We start from the raw sequence: 20,294 nt of genomic DNA on the forward strand, positions 1-20,294 counted from the left end.
GTTTGGTTCGAGGTCACAAAAAGGTGACAATAACTCAAATAATCACGCATTACAACAGTGGTGTGTGCAGAATAACATTTCTGAATGCACAATGTATTGAAGTGGATGGACTACAAGCAGCAGAAGACCACACCAGGTTCATTCCTGTATCTAAGAAAGTGGCCACAGTGTATAATGCATAACTTCCTTAAATACTTGAAAGTTAAATCTATGCTCAAACAAAAACTGTCTAACACCACAGCAAATCCTATCAAAAAAACAAGTTTATCACAAGTTTACCCATTGAGCGTAACAGTTGAGCAGGTAGTGCTTATTCCTGATGTGGACAATGACTGTGAAGTTGATGGAGCGCTCTTATCACTTGTACTGGTTATGCCATTAACTAATTGCTCTGTGTTCCTTTCTGGTTTTAATATGATAATATAGCATTTAGGAACAAAAAGGCAAGCAAGTACGCCAAAACTAGATGCCAAAATAGCAAACATTTCAACAGCTACCATGTATTTCCCCCGAGTGCTTAAGTAGGCTGGGACAAAAGAAATCCAAACAATAAAAAAGACAAGCAAGGCAAAGGTCATAAACTTAGCTTCATTAAAAGTATCAGGTAGTTTGCGCGCAATGAAAGCAAAAATAAAGCAAATTCCAGCCAGCAATGCATCATAACCCAACACACAACACAGGAACGCCACAGAGCCTTCACTGCATTCCATAATTATTTTGATATTTTGAGACAGTGTATTCTTGACAGGGTGAGGAGGAAAAATTAGTAGCCAAGCTGTACAAAGACAAGCTTGGCATAAGATAAAAACCAGCGCAATGATTTTCTGCTGAAAACTGCTGAGTTGTTTTTTCACTGCACCCTCAGATGCCTTTTGTAACTTGACAGCTTTGGCTTTGACCATCAAATTAACAGCCTTGGATAACATACACGAAAGACAAATAGCAAAGCTAAGAGCAAGAAGAACCTGTCGAGTCATACAAGACCACATTACTGGCAGACCAACAAAAACAATTGCGCTAAGAAAGCAGATAGCTAGTGAAAATAACAGTATTAAGCTCAGTTCATGATCATTAGCTTTGACAAGGGCTGTATCCCTGCGGACTATGTAAACTAAAGCAATAGCTATTGCAATGCAAGCCCCAAATATGGATAATGCTACCAAAGCTATTGCCAGGGGATCATCGTAACCAAGGTACTCAATCACTTTATGCACACATTCATCTCTATTTTCATTGGACCAATAGTCTTCAGGACATCGAATGCATTCCCTTGAATCTGTTAAATGAACATCAAAGTCAAGTTATGTAATTGACAAAGACACTAATTTAAAATTGTCTATTAGTAATTTCATACTATTAAGTACATTTACATGATCGATCATATATGGTGCATAATTTATTTAATTATGCTCTCAATTTTGGTCTAAATTAACAAAGATTATTCAATAATTTAGGAAAGCTATCCCTCCCAGGTCAGGACTCATTTTTAGAATGTCAGATTAATATTAAATACTTCAGATTTACTTGCAAGGAGCTTCAATGCCTATTCCAAATCTCTGCAGTTTAGGAGAAAAATGAATTAATCAGTCTTAAACAATCAATAGTGGATTCCACATCAAAACAAAGAATTCTAATCTGCACAATGTATTTCATACACTTAACCAAATACTCAGAGTAATTAATTTCTGGATTTAGGAACCAAAGACAAATTCACAAATTCCCTTACCCTGATACATTGCTAGCATTCTGATGGATTCTCCCAAATGAACTGTGCTGTTACTTGGATCTATTTTGTGTTCTATCATACATTTTCAATTTACAATGTTTGACTAAAATATATTTTACCATAGATTATCATATTTTCTAATGCAACTTTCTTGCCTTACAATTCGCTTTCATTCTTTAAGTCAGTAAAATTCAAGTTCTAATCATCTATCCTAGTTATTTATTTAACTCTGATAAGAAAGGCAAAAGGGTAAAAGATTGCAATAGGGCTTATGATAGAATTATTATTAGTATATTAGTTCTTTGGAATTCTGAAGCGTGCAAGAATGATATCTTAATCAATATCCCAAACATAAGCAATCAAGGTGTCTGATGGATACCAGCCAGCTTCTTCATGTGACAGAAAGAAACCTAGAACATACATTAATCTGCACAATTTCTGAGAGGTCTGTACTGTGTGATTACAAGCTTACCCAACACATATTTGATTTTAAAAAGTCAGGTATGAGGAAACGTTCTCCACCTCACTCACTTACTCCTTTAGACGAAATATTCAACGTGAAGAAGCTAAGGTAAAGTATACATTATTAAACAGGAAGGATGCAAATAGTTCGTGGAATGAGAAATAAATCGTATTAAATAAGGGTTACACAGTACTAGCATATTTCTGTGAAAAGGATTTTCAATATAAAATAATATAGCAAGGTCAGAGAATTTTGTTTAGTAATTGTTCGTACTGAAACTGAATTCATGATCACTGATTTAAGCATGAAATTCATACTAATTATACTTAAGAGCAGCCCCATACTGTGAAATCAGTCTTTTCATACTTAAGGTGTACAAACACATCTTATTAACTGCATGTTGAGCATTGTATTTCAATATTTAAACTGAATGCCATCACTTCCCATCAATATTAATCTACAGTATTTAGAAATGATCTGAGAGGTAATGTTATAGGATTGTGCTCCTCAGGATAGCCTCACCTATCAGAAGTACATATCCATATATTTAAATGCATAATTCTCACAATTTCCACACTTTAGTGATAAAATCTTTGAGAGCACCATTTAATAAATTTATTTTATGTTTCTTTGCTAGTAGAAACTATGGGTCAGATCATGTTCAGAGCTAAATAGTGGTGCAAGGTTAAACATGGGCACACATTACCTTCCATTTTGTTCAATTTTTAAATTTACAGCTAGGGTAAGAGGCAATCAATAATATGCTGCACAAAGAAGTCAAATCCATTTAATCTCTGACCCATCAGCTTTGTGCCACCCAGGGCTGGTGATCTAGCAAGCCCCCGTTCATTTGAATGGGTTCACCAAACAACAAAGTGACATGTGAATTAAAAAAATTTTTTTTGTTCTTTTCAACAAAATTACATGTTGAATGTGTCATTAACGTAGCTTTTTTGGTATGTTTAAAATTATCTATATATTTTCCAGCTGTTTTTGAATGTCGCCTATCATCAGTGATGATTAGAATCAGTGAAACGATCTCCTGATTGCGTCAATGTCGATATATCATGAGGGGAGTCAGCAGATGGGGAATTGGTTAATATCACCTATCGCCTAGATAGTGCCTACTGACCACTTTACCTCATTAAGAGGTCATGGCAACAAGGCTAGAAGTTGTGCAGCCACTAAGGGTAAGTGTAATCGTGTGCATCCTGCAGAATCCGAATGAACATTGCTGACCAGGTCTGGCACAATCACATCCATTACCTCTGTGATCGGGCATTGTTGTTACATATTCAGTTTGTTGTTAATTTTTATGTGTTACTCAAATTACGTGACTGTATGTAGGTAAGACAATTGAGTAAATATTTTGTATACATCGGTAAACAAAACAGAAATTTGTTTAACTAACCTGTTTCATTGGTTATCTCACCCTCGGCACATGGAATGCAGTCGAAGCAACAAACAGGCTCTCCTTGTCGAATTCCTTTCCTGGTACCAGGCTGACAGCTTACACTACACACAGAAAATGGAGGCTGCCAAATGGAACATTGATACAAAGTAAACACGACTTTCCAGAAAGTAACTTGAACAAATAAAGATACTAACAAAGTAAAGCAAGCATTTTTATGGGCAACAGGAAAATTAAAAGTGAGTGAAATAACAATGCAGAGCATAGTAGAAATTCAGTGATCACATAAAAACTGAATTCCCATTCTAGGACTGATGGCCTTTTGTTTTCAGAAGACCATGACCATTATGATCTGGGAGATGATCACTGCACTTCACATTTCTATATCGTCTGTGCAGCAAAATCAAATAAATGAAAATTTGCAGAATAGTTTGCAAAATAGAGAATATGTAACTAATTGATTCTGTGTGAAAATGTGATAGAAGCAGAAGGGGACCAGCATGATGCCTTTCAAAATGGACATGCCAATGATCATTTGAAATTGCTTCCAGACACTTGCTAATTCCCTTCTCTCATCTGAAAAGATAGATGAAGCACTACTGCATTAATTAACTCTTCTACTATTATCATTATATCCTCAATTGTATGTTATATCGATATATCAAATATGGTGATTTGTCAGTTATTATAAATAGAAGCTACACACTAAAGTTTAGCTGAATATGCTAAAAGTGAAAATCATAGAGATCTTCACCCGCTTAGAGAAACACCGTGTCCTTGTCTGACCTCATTTCTTGCAATAGATCCTCCACCAGCAAGGAACCCGAGAATGTGCAGTTTTCCTTTCAGCTCATTTTCTGGTTAGCATCATTAAAGAACGCTTTCTCGGCAAAATGAATGCCCTCATTCATTCCCCAAAGCACTGCCAAGGATCATCAGCTTTTGTCAGTGCTTCTATGGAATACCAGAAGCTACAGTAAGTGAGTGACGTATTGTGTCAGACACATTAATTTGTAACACACACACTCACACCTACTACAACCTCTACTCTTAAGCTCAAGAGATTTCTGCAGATGCTGGAAACCTTGAGCTACACACGCAAAATGCTGGAGGAACTCAGCAGTCAGGCGGTATCTATGGAGGGAATAAACAGTTGAAGTTTTGGGCCGAAACCCACAATCAGGACCTCTACCTCTATTCTATCACTTTATACAATTTCATAGATCAGAGTATTTCATATCAGTAAAATAACATCTGTTTGCTTAAACTTAAAGTACTACTGCTTGATAACATTGTAGCTCAGTTCGTAGTCTTATCTGGAATGGCAGCTTTCTGATATCATTGAATTTGTCGACTCTCTTACTCCAATTTGGGGGGGGGTTCTCAACCTGGGATCCACACATCCCTCAGTTAATGGTAAACCATGGCACAAAAAAAGGTTGGGAACCCCTGCTTTAAGTAATTCTTTTGGACTGTTTTGATGAAGAGCAAAGGACTTACTTCCTGTATTTATCTTGAACAAATATCCCTGAAAATCAGGTAATCTGATCATTATTGAACTACTGGACCAGAGGGAAGGTTATTTCCAAATGTTAACTACATTACAAAAATGATAACATGCCAAAAGTTCTTTGCCACCTAAATATTTTTCCATGGTCAACAGATTAGGAAAGACTCAATCTAAATGAGCTCTTTATTTCATCTTTTTTTTGGCATATAAGCTTATGTTGTGTTAGCCAAAGAGTGATTTAGCTCTATTGGCTATTAAAGTTTAAATCTCCTCACATTGTTTTCTATAAAGCAGATGCTTCACTACTTACATACCGTAGTCTGATCATCATTCCAAATTATCGTGTCGTTTTGGATCGTCATCTCTTCTCCAGGAGGCGCAGTGCCATTGTAACTGCCTATTACTTTATAAGTGATGGACCCGTCAGAATTTCTCTGCCAGTTTATAATATCATACATTGCATCAATATCCCCATTTGCATCAAAATATATTTCTTCACCTAGAAGGCTTCGAAACCGAACATTTTTCAGGTAATACATAAGCTGGAAAAAAATCAAAAGAAAAATTAACAAGAGACAGAAATTGTTTATGAATAATATTTTAGCAATGCCACTTGATTGGAATTGGTAGATTTGCCTGCTGGTTTGCACAATATTCCTTAATGTTTTGCTCAAACAACATTTCAACCGCAGCTCCTTTGATATTTTGAAGAGCATGGAAGATTTACAGACTAATTAAACATTAAACTCAGTGTCAAATCAAAGCACATCACAAAACAAAAGAATATCACGTTTGGATTATTGGGTGTAGTACTGGGCAAAATACCTAAGAAAGGATGTGACGGCATAGGAGAGCATGTAGACAGGTTTACAAGAATTATCCAGGGAATGAAAGGGTTAACATGTGATCAGCATTTGATGGTTCTGGACTTGCGCTCACTAGAGTTCGAAAGAATGAGGGGGAATCTCATTGAAGCCTAGCAAATATTGAAAATCCTAGATAGAATGGAGGTGAAAAGGATGTTTCCTACAGTCGGGGAGTCTAGGACCATAGGGCACAGTCTCAGTCATCCGTTTAGAAGAGTGGTGAGGAGGAACTTTTCAGCCAGAGGGTGATGAATCAATGGAATTCATTGACACAGACAGCTATAGAAGCTAAGTCATCAGTATTTTAAGCATAGGTTGATAGGTTCTTGATTAATATGGTTAACAAAGATTATGCCTTATAGTGTAATATTGTGTGGGAGGATGTAAGAAAATGTTACTGGGCGGCAAAAGACAGTTCACTTCAGCATTTTTCCAATTCATTCCCAATTTTAAAAAGATTATTTATTGATATACAACATGAAGTGGGCCTTCTGGTCCTTCAAGTGGCACCGCCCAGCAATCCCTGATTTAATCCTAGCCTAATCACAGCACAATCTACTGTGACCAATTAACCTACTCACTGATACGTCTTTGGACTGTGGGAGGAAACCGGAGTACCCAGAGGAAACCCATGCAGCCACAAACTCCTTACAGGCAGCGGCGGGAATTGAACCCATGTTGCCAGTACTGTAAAACATTGTGCTAATCACTACAGTACTATGCCACCTCTACTAACTCAGTAGGTTGTCATGTTGCTAGGATCGAATTTTTCAAACAAGATGATAAAGTTCAGCAATGATGCTGATATTATTTAGCTCCTCTTGGTACAAATACGAAACCTTTTAACCTCCAACATGTAAAATTCTGATCCATGAAGCATGATGCAGAATGCACAGTGTTAACATTTTGTAACAATGCAGTATCAATATACATGAAGTTCATAGAAAGAAGAAGTTGAGCTTGTTTTCCTTGGAATAAAAGTTGTTGCAATTAGATCTGATCAAGGTATTTAAAATCATGAAAGCAAATCTTCCCAATAATAAAGTATCAGGTCTTTCTTGGAGTTATTTTGTATGCCCACAAAAAACTGAATCTCAGGGTTGTATATGATGACATGTATGTACTTTGATAAATTTACTTTGAACTTTGGACTTTGAGGTCATTGGCAAAAAACCCCTTGAAGTGACCTGTGGAAAATCTTCCAGCTTACATCAGTGATTAGTGTCTACTACTGTTAATAGTGAAAACAGATCCAGCTGCAAAACTTCAGCAGGAGATTAACATGTATCAGAATGGAACAGAATTTGCAGAGCTACGGGGAGAGTGGAAGAGAGGACAGAGACATTTTCAGCTTCAGCTGTATTTCTTTAAGCTTCTTCAGTCTGAGATCCATGCAAGTTCTATGCTTTATTTCTTAAAAATATCATATTTATGAAAAGCTGTAAGTCTGCAGAAATCCATTACTTTCACCTGGAGAACAGATTACACTGCACCACATGAACAACTCACTATTAGACCTACCAGTCCTGTACTGAACTATTGTTACATACAGACAACACACACGAAATGCTGAAGGGACTCAGCAGGCTGGGCAGTATCTCCAGAAAGAAGTACAGTTGACATTTGAGGCCGAAACACCGACTGTACTCTTCTCCATAGATGTTGCCTGGCCTGCTGAATACCTACTGTCACATACACAAGGCTCTTAGACCCTCAACTCCCTGCGTATTCTTCAATATACTTTCCTTAGATTTCCATATTCCCTGCTTCATGAATGCCGATGTCCAAACAATTCACAAAAGGGCATGCTTATCTGTAACTAATAACTATGGTCATTCATTTATTAATGAAAGACCATTCACAATACAACTACAACAGGTTCAAAACTAATGCTAATCTCTGTAACATTTTAGGAAAGCAATAGTACTTCTTTAAAAATGGTGCGATTCATTCATATCTATATTATTTCCAGACTGGTAAAGATCTTGAGTTTCACTTTTATTTCGTTTGTCCATTATTCTTATTCTGTAAAACTATTCATAATTAGGTGGCACCTAACACTTGAGAAACTGTTTCTTTAATAGATTCTTAGGAGTCCTAAGCTACTAAAGCCACTAAGTGGAAAAGTAAATGTATGAAGTCAATTGTTATGATATGTGTTAGCAGAAATTTTCTGGAAGAAGGTTGAATACAACTTTCAAACAATGATTGGATAAAACTTTGGAAGGGGAGATGTTTGCAGATCTACAAGAGAAAAGCACAGAATTAGGGATGGGGTAGTGTTTCAAAGATCACACTTCAGAGAATTTCTTTTTGTGAGCCATCTACCGTTATAATGCTGTGATTAGGTGCTTCAATTATTCAGGATAGTAGAGTGTACAGTACAACTTTCAGGAAGATGAAGATGACACTTTCTATTATTTCCTTCTTTGGATAGATATTTCATCAGTGTCTGAATTGTTGCCTCACTGGAGGTTAAGAACACTGTTAGGAGTTAGAAGCCAATACAATAAAAAGTAATAACTCAGAGAAGAATTATGCTTGCAAGCTATTGATTACATACCTGCCATGGTTGAAAGTCTCTGATGTTTGCACATGATCCATTTGCAAATGGACCTTCACCTGTCTTACAGGTATACATATTGTGAAGAGCATGTGCTACAGTGTATACAGACTTATACACACTGTATGTCAACCTCAGCTGGGATACATCAGAATACGTATTATCAATATCATTGAAATTCTCTTTTCCTGAACATATCTGCTGAGAAATAGGAGGAATGTTATGAATTCTAGAATTTACATTTGTTGCTTTGTACTCCTCCAGTTCATGATTCACCATTCTACTAAGAGATACACCATTCTCAGGCCACATGCAATCAAAGGCTCTCTCCCAAAACTCAGTTACCAGCTTATCTCCAGTATCTCCTGGATCTAGCTGAATTAGATGATTGTAAAGACCACGGATATCAGCTCGTGGAATTGCAAATCCAATGGTTCCACCCAAAAGAGAGGAATATTCTGGTTTGGAAATCAAAGCAGAGTTAATCCAAGCCTCACTCGCTATCCATGTTCTGCCAGAAATATTCCGTTGCATGACTTCTTCAATCAATGAGCTCAGATCAATATCAGCAGAAAAGACGGCAATGATTTTGGCAGTTGATTCTTGAATCTTGTCAACAATCCGAACTATTTTCTCTCGTGCGTAAACTTTGGGGATAGTCTCGGAAAATGAAATGCACACACCAGCCTTTTCTACTTCTTCTTTAAAACTTTTAATTCCATATTTCCCATAGTCATCATCTGATGCTATTGTGCCCACCCATGTCCATCCAAAGTGTATCACAAGTTTTGCCATGGCTGTAGACTGAAAAATGTCACTTGGTATAGTTCGGATAAAGGAGGGAAACTGAAATTTATCACTCAAAATTAAGCAAGAGGCTGAGTAATCCACCTGCAAAAGAATCAGCAAAGAGGTGGTTTTAAAACATACACAGCAAAATATACAGCTTCTCAGTAGCAGCAACTCTGTGTAGTATTGTGAGTACAAGATGGAGTTAGCAACTAATGACAATGTCCTGTAGAAAGTTCACAAAACAACTTCCTCTTCTCCTTCTTCTTTTAAATACACTTGTACTACTAATTTGTGTGTATTGCTGCCCGCAATTTATGTTTTAATAATGTGTTTTGGGGGCCAACTGAGTGATCTGGCTCTTTTGCTGTCTTTGAGGGAATTCAGCGCTGTTGAGAGTGAGATTGAAAACAGAGTATGCGGACTAATGTAGAGCGTGAAACCATAATCGGCTCCATTACTCCCTGATCTCGCCAATTAAAGCGTTGAGCAAGATTAAAATCAATGAGGATGAGAGCAGAAATCAAGCAGGCGTTCATTGTCATCTGCCTGCGTTTGACCGGTGTCGCTTCTCCCTCTCCTTCTTGCTCACTGCTACCAGATGAAGAGCGTGGGTCTTGGGTCTTGGGCAAGGTTTGATCAACACAGTTTGTGGATTGGACTCAGTTATTATTGCTATTTTGCATGGTTCTGACTCGAACTGGCTCTGTGGCCTGCAGTCAATGAACATTACAGCGCTGAATTGAACTGAACTGAACTACAGTGAACATTCCCGGACTCCTTTGAGCATTTTGCAGTTTGATCTTTAATATTTTGTGTGTTATTTGTTTGTTTTTAGTTGTTTTTGTGATTTGTTTTTATTTGTATGTTGGATATTTGATGTTTTCTTTGGATGGGTTCCATGCCTGCCGGAAGACAAGTTTCATAGATGCTTTGATGATGAATGTACATTGAACTTTTGAAAACAATTATGTTTTTCACACTTTTTAATTTGTTTACTGGCTTTGTCTTTAAATCTATGTGGATTAAAGATATAAATTATGTTAATATTCCCAAACTTCCACTTACATCACTTCTACTCTATTCATTTAGACTTTTCGACAGTGGAGTAGCACCCTGACCCCATTAACTTCAGCCTCTTTGGAGATTCCTTATTGACAAGTCAAGCCTCCATGTTGTCACACACTGGTGAACAACGGAACTTATCACCTCGGTTTTAGGATAACATTTTGTCATCCGATCATATGTGCTAGTAGTTACTGTTCTGGACATCAGACTATCATTATTACTTCTTGCCATAATCCTGTTTAATGACATAGTTGGTGCCAAGCACAAGGCTGTTTGTTTCTTACATGGTGTAAAGACAGAAAATGATCAGCAAGATCTTATTCAAAAATATAAGTTTATGAAATGAGAAATGAATGTTGTAAATAAATTTTGGCCTTTGAGATGGAAATGTTATATTTCTATTTTTTTAAAAGTATTAATTAATTTCTAAACCCAATTTGAGCTTCATATATTAAATTTTGCCAGTTACAGATTACTCTGATGTTATTCTTACATTGCAGGAAATATCCATCTTCAAACCATTATGTTTTCCAGTGCATCAAACAAATATTTACATAGTGTGAACTCCAGATGTGAGTTAGATCATCATTAGGTGGTCAGTATTGAGTTGTCTTAACTATCTCATTGTGAAATGCCTTTTGAGTTATCAACAAAGAGAAAAATGATGCAGATTGATTCAGCAAAGAGGAATGAAGTTCAATTAGAACTAATCACTGCCCTCAGTAGCATTTGTAATCCTTGTAAGACTACAGTGAACCTACAACCAAGCAATTATAATGTTTCCTAAAGAAACAGTGACCTCTATTGTGCTACCATCTACATTACTAATGGATGATTATATTAGAATTATGGGTTTCAAATGACAATTTGTTCAAATAGATTTTCAAATAACATTTTTACGTTACTTGCTTTTGCATAATGATTAGTTTCACGTGATATGAGAACACCTAATAAGCCTTGTAGAGTTGAACGTCACCATGTAATTATTGATAGCTCTTTTAGCCCAAACAAATATCAAGAACTTTTTTACTAATTTCAGATTTTAAAAGTTATTCTTTGCTGAATGAGATATGCCTTTAACTGTATTAAAACACATAATTACTGCTTAAGAACCTCACTGGTTATTCTTACATTTAGACAATCCTGAATTTAAATCTTCTCAAAGAATTTGTACAAGTTTTGTAGTGGTTATAAAGCCATTGTTATCTAAGAGGTATAATTAAAATTTGAATTTCAGCTAAAAAATTTATTCTTAGGTATTAAAGAATAGGTGCTCATGCATTTCTTGGGCAACATCCAAGAGAATTGATGAATAACACACCAGCTGAGGTGAGTATACCGCTATGCATGATGGGTACATGAATTCAAAATGGCTGCACGACACTGAGCGTCGGAATCACCGCAGCTCATTTATATTTTATTCCAAAGATCATCGAGGAATATAATAGTTTCATTTGTACCTCATCTATCTTAAGTTTATGTGTCATAGAACTGATTGTGTATTAGAACTTCTAGCCAAAGATGCCCAACTTTAAGCATTTCCAGCAAAATTATCTGAACTAGACAAAACATAATAATGGATCAATCTGCATAAAATTAGTAAGTTTAAGACAGCTTAAAATTAACATTTAAGCTTATGCATAGGTTACTTACAGTAAGGTGTTTAACCTTTCAAAGTAAATTATTTCAGTAAAGTTTACAACTTACATGTTAAAGCTTTATCGTATGAATAAATTGCCAAATATAACCGCGTGTGGATATTCTGCCATCTTAATTGAATAACTGTAAAACCAATATCTATACTTTAATAAAGTTCTGCAACAAAATTGAATCATATCTTGATTGAATTTTACATCTTGTTACCTGAGGGAAATAGTAGAGGCCCAGGATTCTGGCAGTTGCAATAGATAGAGCTGATCCTCCAGCTCCGATCAGTACCGCTAAAGGCGCTCCAGAGCCACACCGGTAGTTGGGGACGGCTTCATCCTGTCCAGTCAGATATGTCAATGTTCCCTCAACAGCTTTGGAAATAGTAAAACAGGAGTCATAGATTGTGTATCCCAGCTGGAGACCAGGCAGAATGGAATCATCCTGGTTGACCTCATTAATTGCATGGATCATTGTTCTGGCCCAGCGGAAAGCTCTGAAATTGAATCTGGTCAGGAAATGAAAGAAGATTATGAGAAAATTCCCTCTTTTACAGAGCTACATAATAAATTTAGAGATTAAGACTATTAAAGTTCCCAATGATAAAGGAAAATAAGAATTAAAATATTGTCTCAAGATGTTTCACAAAAATATGTGTAGCCAATGGAAAGAAATTCAAAAATGTTTTTATGTGGGGGGGGGGGGGAACTGAAACATAATAAGCTTTGGGAAGTTTTTTAAAGGTCAGCTACCCAGTACAAATCCTATCATCCAGCTCTAGATCTGTAGCCTGTAGGGAATGGCTCAGCACATACAAGCACTATTTTAGTACAACAAAGGTTTCTTCCTGTACTGTCTTTTCGGGCAGTAAGTTCGTGATCCATCTCACCCCACCCCATTCCCCAAGTACTAAAGTCTTCTGGGTGACTTATTTTCCTTTGTTTTTTTTTTAATTGGCTTTCTAATTCCTCCAATAACTCCAGTTTTTAATTCCTTGGCTAAGAGAAATGTTTTTGTTTACTCTATTTTAAGGAGGTAGTTACACAAAATTGAAAACTTAAAGCATTAACATTCCTTCAAAAAAATAAAATAAGGGAAAATGACTCCACAAAGCAGTCTCGATTTAGAATTCGCCGTCTGAAAGAATAACAGAAGCAGCCATAATCATTGGTTTAAAATAAAAGAAATGGATAGACAGTTGAAGGAGAAAAAGATTACAATAAATTATATCTCTTGCCGTGGGGCAATAGATCAGGAATGAGCTTGCTGTTGCTGACACCCAGTAAGGACCTTATTGACTGAATGGCCTGATTCTGAAACACTTCTGCAATTCTATCTACCCTCCTCCTTTGAATGGCAACATCACTATGTGCCCCTGCCTGAGGTATCTGCAGTTTTGCATTTCCCAAAGCAGAGGAACAACCTGGGCAGTCATGTGTCATCAGGCAACAGGGTTTTGTTCACTATCTGGCACAAAAACTTACGTTTTTAGTTTGTTTCATCCCTGCAGCTTCATTCTACTAAAACATTTTATAAATATCTTCAGAGCAAAAAAACGTAACCAGGGAAAAAATAAGGTCCACTAAGGACCAAAATAGTAAACTGAGTGTAGGGCCAAAGAACTCAGGGAGGTCTTGAGTGTTTGCTCGATACATCCTCATTGGTGCCAGGTGGACCTACAAAATGAATGGTAGGGCCTCAGGAGTACTGAGGAACAGAGAGACTTTGGTGGGCAAATCCAAGGATGTGGTCAGCATAGAGGTGCAGCTAGTAGAGCTGCTGCATCACGAGATTCTACCCTGACTTCGGCCTGCATTGCCTGTGTGGAGTTGCCCCTTCTCCCTATGACCGCATGGATTTTCTCCAGGTGCTTCAGTTTCCTTCCACATTCCAAAATGTATAGGTCGGCAGGTCAAATGGCTACTGTAAAGGTGTTTTGGTGAGCATTACATTCTTCACATTGTTGGTGGGTAGGCTGAGCTATGATAGAGTTTTATAGCACAACGGTTAAGCCACAAATCAACATCGTATCCAGTCCTTGTCATCACACAATGCGAAGAATGTAATTGTACTGGGAAGGCTGTAGAGGATGTTTATTAGGATATTGCCTGGAATGGAGACCGAAGACTGTGTTTGGTTTCCTTGGAGTGCAGGAGATAATGGGTGAGCTGATAGATGAGTTCAAAATTATAGGGGGCCGTAGACAAGGTTGAGAGTTAGAAAGTTTTGTAAAGAGCAGTTATCAAAAACAGGAAGGCAAATGCTAAGAGAACGGGAGGGGATCTGAGGAAGAACTTTATTTGGAATCCAGAATGCCTGGCCTGAGAGCATGCTGGAAGAAGGAACTCTCATTTAGGAAGTATTTAGAAAAACACTTGTATCAGATAGAAGCAAGTAAATAGCATTAGTTGTAGTTAGATACTTAATGATCGATACGGACTTGGTGAGCTGAAGGTCCTGTTTCTGTGCAGTATGACACTTTAACCACCTCAGTCTAACCCCATCCTTTGGAACACGTATATGTCTGCAACTACTGATGAGAGAAATGAAATGCAAGACAGTGTCGAAGCTGATCACTAGCTTCTCCAAGGTGATACAATCATTCTGAGACAAGGTGCAGTGTATAACAAATCAAAGGATTTAAACCTATAGTAAATTATTTTAGGGACCAGGATTAAATGCCAATGCTCTAAATATTGAGTGATGATATTAAAAAAAACCTCGTGTTTTATGCAGATATTCACAGAAGGATTTGTCCTTTAACCATCTGGGATTTGTCTTACAATGCACCCACCACTGCAACCAGCTCCTGCTTGTCCATCAACAACAGGCAAAGCTCGCTGGAGATGTTCTCAGGTAGTTGGGCCTTTCTGATTGGCAAACCAATTTGCCCACTCTCTGATTGGCTAAGTGTGGCCCTCAGAGACAGAAGGGGAGCAGTGAAGTTACAGGAACCACCAAAAAAGATGATTTTTTTCTCTGTTTACGAGAAATCTCTATAATATTTATCTCTTAATAAATAAATAAAAGGAATTAATAGAAAACAAACAAAGCTTTATAGCTTTGGCCACAAGAAATTCAGCAAATGCTGGAAATTCAGAGCAACACATACAACATGCTGGAGGAACTCAACAGGTCCGCCAGTGTCTATGGAGGGAAATAACCAGCTGGTATTTCGGGCCAAGACCCTTCATCAGGACTGGATCAGCCCAGGGGCGTCTCAGCCCGAAACACTGAATGTATATTCCCCTCCACTATTGCTGCCTGACTTGCTGCATTCCTTCAGCACCTTGTGTGTGTTGCTAAAGAATTCCAGCATCTGCAAAATATTTTGCATTTATAAAAAAAATGTTGTTCTGTTTTTGTACATTTTACCAAAATTTTGAAGTAATTAGTATTCAAGTAATTTTTTTATTTATATTGTATTAAGTTATGTTTGTGTTTGCACATGGATTGCTTATTTTAACAATACCTAGTAAACATCAGGACAAATATCCGCTTCAGCTAATAGTTGAGAGTAGGAACCGTATCAGGGCCACTCTTCAAGAGCTTTTCATGCTGTACTGAAAGGAGGCTGAGCTATCTTGCAGCAGAAATCATAAACAATCTGACAAGAGACATCAAATCAAATGAAGCAATGGGTATAACTGAATGGTTTTCATTTGCTTCCAAATATTGGCTAAAACAGTATTCTGAGGAGCAATCAGCAACTGTTAGGTTTTCTGTGGCAATGGAAACTAATTTATTTCCTTAACTCTCTGTTTATTTAAAAGAAAATCTCTTAAAATGACATAGTCAAATAATCATTGAATTGCCCAAGCTTTTTCATAAATGATAATCAAGTTTTTTTATAATTGAGAATATATTTCTTACCCCTCACATCCTGAAGATTGTGGCGCCGTACTGGATGATGAATTTGTGGATACTACTCTGTAATGAATGGGAAACATCCCTCCAATCATCACATCTCCGGGCATTTTGAAACTATTTAAATTAAACTTTCCTTTTAATTTGCATGTCGATTTCCCAGAAACTACTGCCAAAATGGTAAAACACATCACAAGACGCAAGTAGCTTTGCAAATGCATATTAGTATTTGCAGGACATGAGGGGGAAAAAAACTCAATCACTGGCAAGTCCCCAGCTTTTATGGGTTCTTGGGACACCAACTTTAAACCCATTGGTTAAGACAATGAAATGAGCAAAAGATACACCTTGAGATCATCCCGGAGGGACTTAGGGTGTTATTACAATGCAGAGCTCAGCATTTCAGCCAAAGAAAACATTTCCCTTTAAAACTGCTTTGTTTTATTTATCTCCGTTTTGTGGAAAATGTTTAGCAATTAACATTGCAAATAAGAAAAAAGGATTAACTATTATTATTTTTCCGTGTAGATCTTGTTACCCAAATATTGTGAATTGGCAAAAAGTACAGTCCACAAGATCTTGAATTAAGCAGCTGCTTGATTCTGCTTGTGTAAGTACTTGTGAATAGAGCACAAATACCCAAACGGGGTTTATCAAACATCCATCGAAATTATTCACAAAACCGACCGGTTTCATTTCAATAAGATGCAAAAATCTGAGCGGAAAGTTGGTACTGCAATTTCTGAACGACTGAAGCTCAGAAGTTGAGTTGCATTGGTGTTTAAATGTATCCGGCCCAAGGAGTGCTGGAAATCTCTTCTGGCAAGTGCTGGCTTTACGAGTCATCCCTTGCTAATTAATTACAGTAGCAACATAATTGATGAGCACCTGATTAATTTTTATTTAAACCACTTGGATGGATCACAGTCCTAGTTAATGTTGTTCTGTAAATCTGACAAACATGTTTGAAGCCACAATGGACTTCAGCATCACTCTTCCTTTTAAACTGAGGCCTCGGGTTAAGTGCAGATCGATAACACATACCATCCCATAAGGCATAGATGTTCTACATCTTCCATAATCGTTGGACCTCATCTATCATGCATGACCGTTCCTGGATCAGCTTGTTACCACCAGCTTCTCAACTTAAGACAACAAAAATGTGGACTAAAATTTCCTTAATGATTTGATTTTCCTTCAGTGATGAGGAAGAAAAAGCCACAGCAACCGATTAATGCAATCTGCATATCTTCATTCAATCAATGAGGTTAAAACTGAGAGCTGAAATTTCATTTATAAGGCAAGTGCTCAGAACTGAAAAAGAGTTCCAGTAGCTTGCTTGTAAACAGAACTGATTTATTTATTTTTAACAAAACTAATTAATTTAACAATTACAAATCTGTTCCAAACGAAAGATGATTATTGCCCGATTTCCCCTGGTAGAGAAATATAATTAATATACCTTTGAGCATGGACTAAACAATTAACTTCATGGAATTGTTTACTTCTAAGAGCTGCTCAGAGAATTAACAGTTGCCATGAACATGTAGTTATAAACTCAACATCTGCGTCCAATGGCTCATGACGTTCTGGGTTTCGTCTGGGTTTTCGTGCTTCCAAACTTACTTTGTGTTTGTAAAGACATATTACTCACGAAACATCACTAAAACCAATCATAACACCGAATCTTAATTCCAAAGATCATGTAAGAAGAGTTACATAGAAATGACTGAATGGGTGAAATGGCATTATGACAGTGAAATGGGCAATGCTAGACTTCATAGGATAGAAGCTTTGTGCACAAGAGGATGTGAATTAAATCAGGGCAAAGCAGTTCACAAGAGAAATTAAGGAACACTTTCTCTTGAAAGATCGATTTCAGAAATATAAATGTCGGAAGAATGTATACACAGAAATAGGCCAGGCTTGCTCCTCCTTTCAATAATTTTATGACTGATCTGGCTCACATTTTTGTGTAAGTTCCCAAATGTCCTCAATTCCTTGCTTTTTTCAAAATATCTTCTTTCACTTTGGATACTCTAAATAAATGTGTGACTCTCACAAAAGCCTGCAAGTGCTAGCCCATTGAATAACTTTGTACCTGAGCCTGATAAGTCCCACTCTTCTGCTGTTACCTTGCATTGTCTACATTGGAAGAATTCAGAGGAACATCATAAGTGCATGCCTTATCTGTTCTCAAAGTTCATAGTAAAGTAAATCTATTATCAAAGTATGTGTATGTTCACCCTTGAGATTCTTCTCCTTGCAGGTATTTACAGGGAGAAAAGAAATACGATATCATTCTACCAAAAACTATATGTAAGCAGACAGAGACTGCAACCACTGTGCAAATAAAAATAATATCGAGAAGACAAGTAACGAAGAGTTCTTGAACGTGAGATTGTAGGTCATAGAGTCAATTCAGAGAAGTGGTGAATGAAATTATCTTCATCAAAGATCTAGTACTTTCCCAGCGTACATGATGAATCAACTCTTCTTGGGCTTCCAGCCAGGTACAGCTATCGATTATAACCAGTTTCGATATCTGTACCCAGCTGGAGGCCCAAGATGAGTTTATTTGTTATTTTCATCCATTCAGGAACATGATGGCTGTAGGGTAATAACTGTTTCTGAACTTCTCAGTGTATGACCTAAGGTTTCGGTACCTCCTGTGTAATGGTAGTAGCAAGAATAGAACGTGGTCTGGTTGGTGGGGGTTCTTTGATGATGGATGTTGCTTTCTTCTGGCAGCACTCCATGTAAATATAGTAAATAGTGGGAAGGGCTTTGCCTGTGATGGACAACACAGTATCCATCATTTTCCATAGCCTTTGTTGTCTTTGGGCATTTGTGGTTCCATACCAGACCATGATGCAATCAGTCAGGATTGGATCTTAGAATTTCGTCAAAGTTTTTTGTGACACGTCATGTCTATGCAAACTTCTACAAAGCAGAAGTTTTTGATGGCATTTATGTGCTGATCCCAGAACAGATCCTCGATATGTTAATACCAAGCAATTAAAAGATACTGACTCTCTGCATCTCTGTTCCCCTGATGAAGAGTGGGTTATGGACCTCCAGCTTTTCCCTCCTGCAGTCGATTATCATCTCTTTGTTTACTGGTGTTGAGTGAGAGGTTGTTGCTGTGACACCATTCAACCAGGTTTTCAACCTCCCTCCTATATGCTGATTTGGCCAACAACAGTGATGTCATCAGCAAACTTAAATATGTCGTTGGACCTTTACTTCATCACATAATCATAGATATAAAGCGAGTAGAGCTGAGGGATAAGCACACAGCCTGGTGGTATACTCATGCTGATGGTGAGTGTGGGGGAGATGTTGTTGCCAATCTGTACTAATAGAGGTCTGCCAATGAGGAAACCTAGGATCTATTTGCACAAGGAGAAACCAGTGTCCAAGTCTGATGATTTTCTGAGACAAAAAGTGACCTTCACCAACAGGACCAGAATTTATTTTTCTTCTAATTGCCATTAAGCAATTTGCAATGAGTGTAGGTCTTGAATATGCATGTGATACAAAGGAAGTGTTCCTGCTGAGTAACACTATCAACTTCCTTCCAATGATAGACAGTGTTCCTCCACATTATTCTCTATTTGTCCTAAAGATATTGTCCAAAATTCTGGAAAGGTTTGATGTCTACAGTCTTGAGATTTAAGCTAAAAATTGTCAGTGTAAGAATTCTGAGTATGTTTTGGCAATTGATATAATACCACTATACATAATAGCATATACATAAAATCAAGTCGACATATAATAATTTATGGCTTCAAGTCAAAGCACAAGCATGCAAGAGACAAGGAAGAAGCATCTTCCTTGTGCACCTTCATGTTAAGTGCTTCATGTATAATCTATTTCTGAATCCTCCTGAGATCCTCACTGGTGTGTTTTAAATATTTCTGTAACATTTGAGTAAAATTGTAAATATACAGTTTGATTAAGCATTCTTGACAGTTTAAATAATTCATTGTGGGTTATATGTAAAAGTACGTGAATGGCATACGTCATCAGGCCAGCATATCATATGTGCATGCCTCACTAGATGTGGAACGAAACTAAGACATGCACCTTTTGGCTCCATGTTTTTCTTTCAATTAGTTTTATGTTTTGTAGTTACAAAATGTAACAGTGCCCGATGAGGAAGTTTGAAATGAAGCCAAGATGACTACCTACCCGCTGAAGTGCAGCGAGACATACAAGTTTAAAAAAAAGCACACCACATTTTTTACTTTGCAAAAGTAGAAGACGGTTGAATTTTCAAAGAAAGGCAGAAAACAAGCAAATTCAGGGGTTTATAAACTGTGAATACTGGGTGATAATAATCATGAAAAAAGCAGCAGAAATGGGTGGCTACATCAGACAG

The 20,294-nt window shown here is 37.2% G+C and overlaps 1 protein-coding gene across 1 annotated transcript; it reads right to left on the bottom strand.

Annotated features, from left to right (window-relative positions):
- Positions 1-275: 275 nt before the first annotated feature.
- On the bottom strand, positions 276-16,035 carry vmn2r1 (vomeronasal 2, receptor 1). Its single transcript, XM_073039017.1, has 6 exons — positions 15,917-16,035; positions 12,260-12,551; positions 8,540-9,430; positions 5,425-5,652; positions 3,601-3,724; positions 276-1,276 (listed from the first exon to the last, which is right to left on the bottom strand). Exons 1-6 carry the CDS (start codon positions 16,018-16,020, stop codon positions 276-278), a joined length of 2,640 nt encoding a protein of 879 aa, XP_072895118.1. The 5' UTR covers positions 16,021-16,035.
- Between the last annotated feature and the right edge of the window lie 4,259 nt (positions 16,036-20,294).

This window comes from Hemitrygon akajei, chromosome 3 (assembly GCF_048418815.1).
Source record: "Hemitrygon akajei chromosome 3, sHemAka1.3, whole genome shotgun sequence".
NCBI lineage: Eukaryota > Metazoa > Chordata > Chondrichthyes > Myliobatiformes > Dasyatidae > Hemitrygon > Hemitrygon akajei.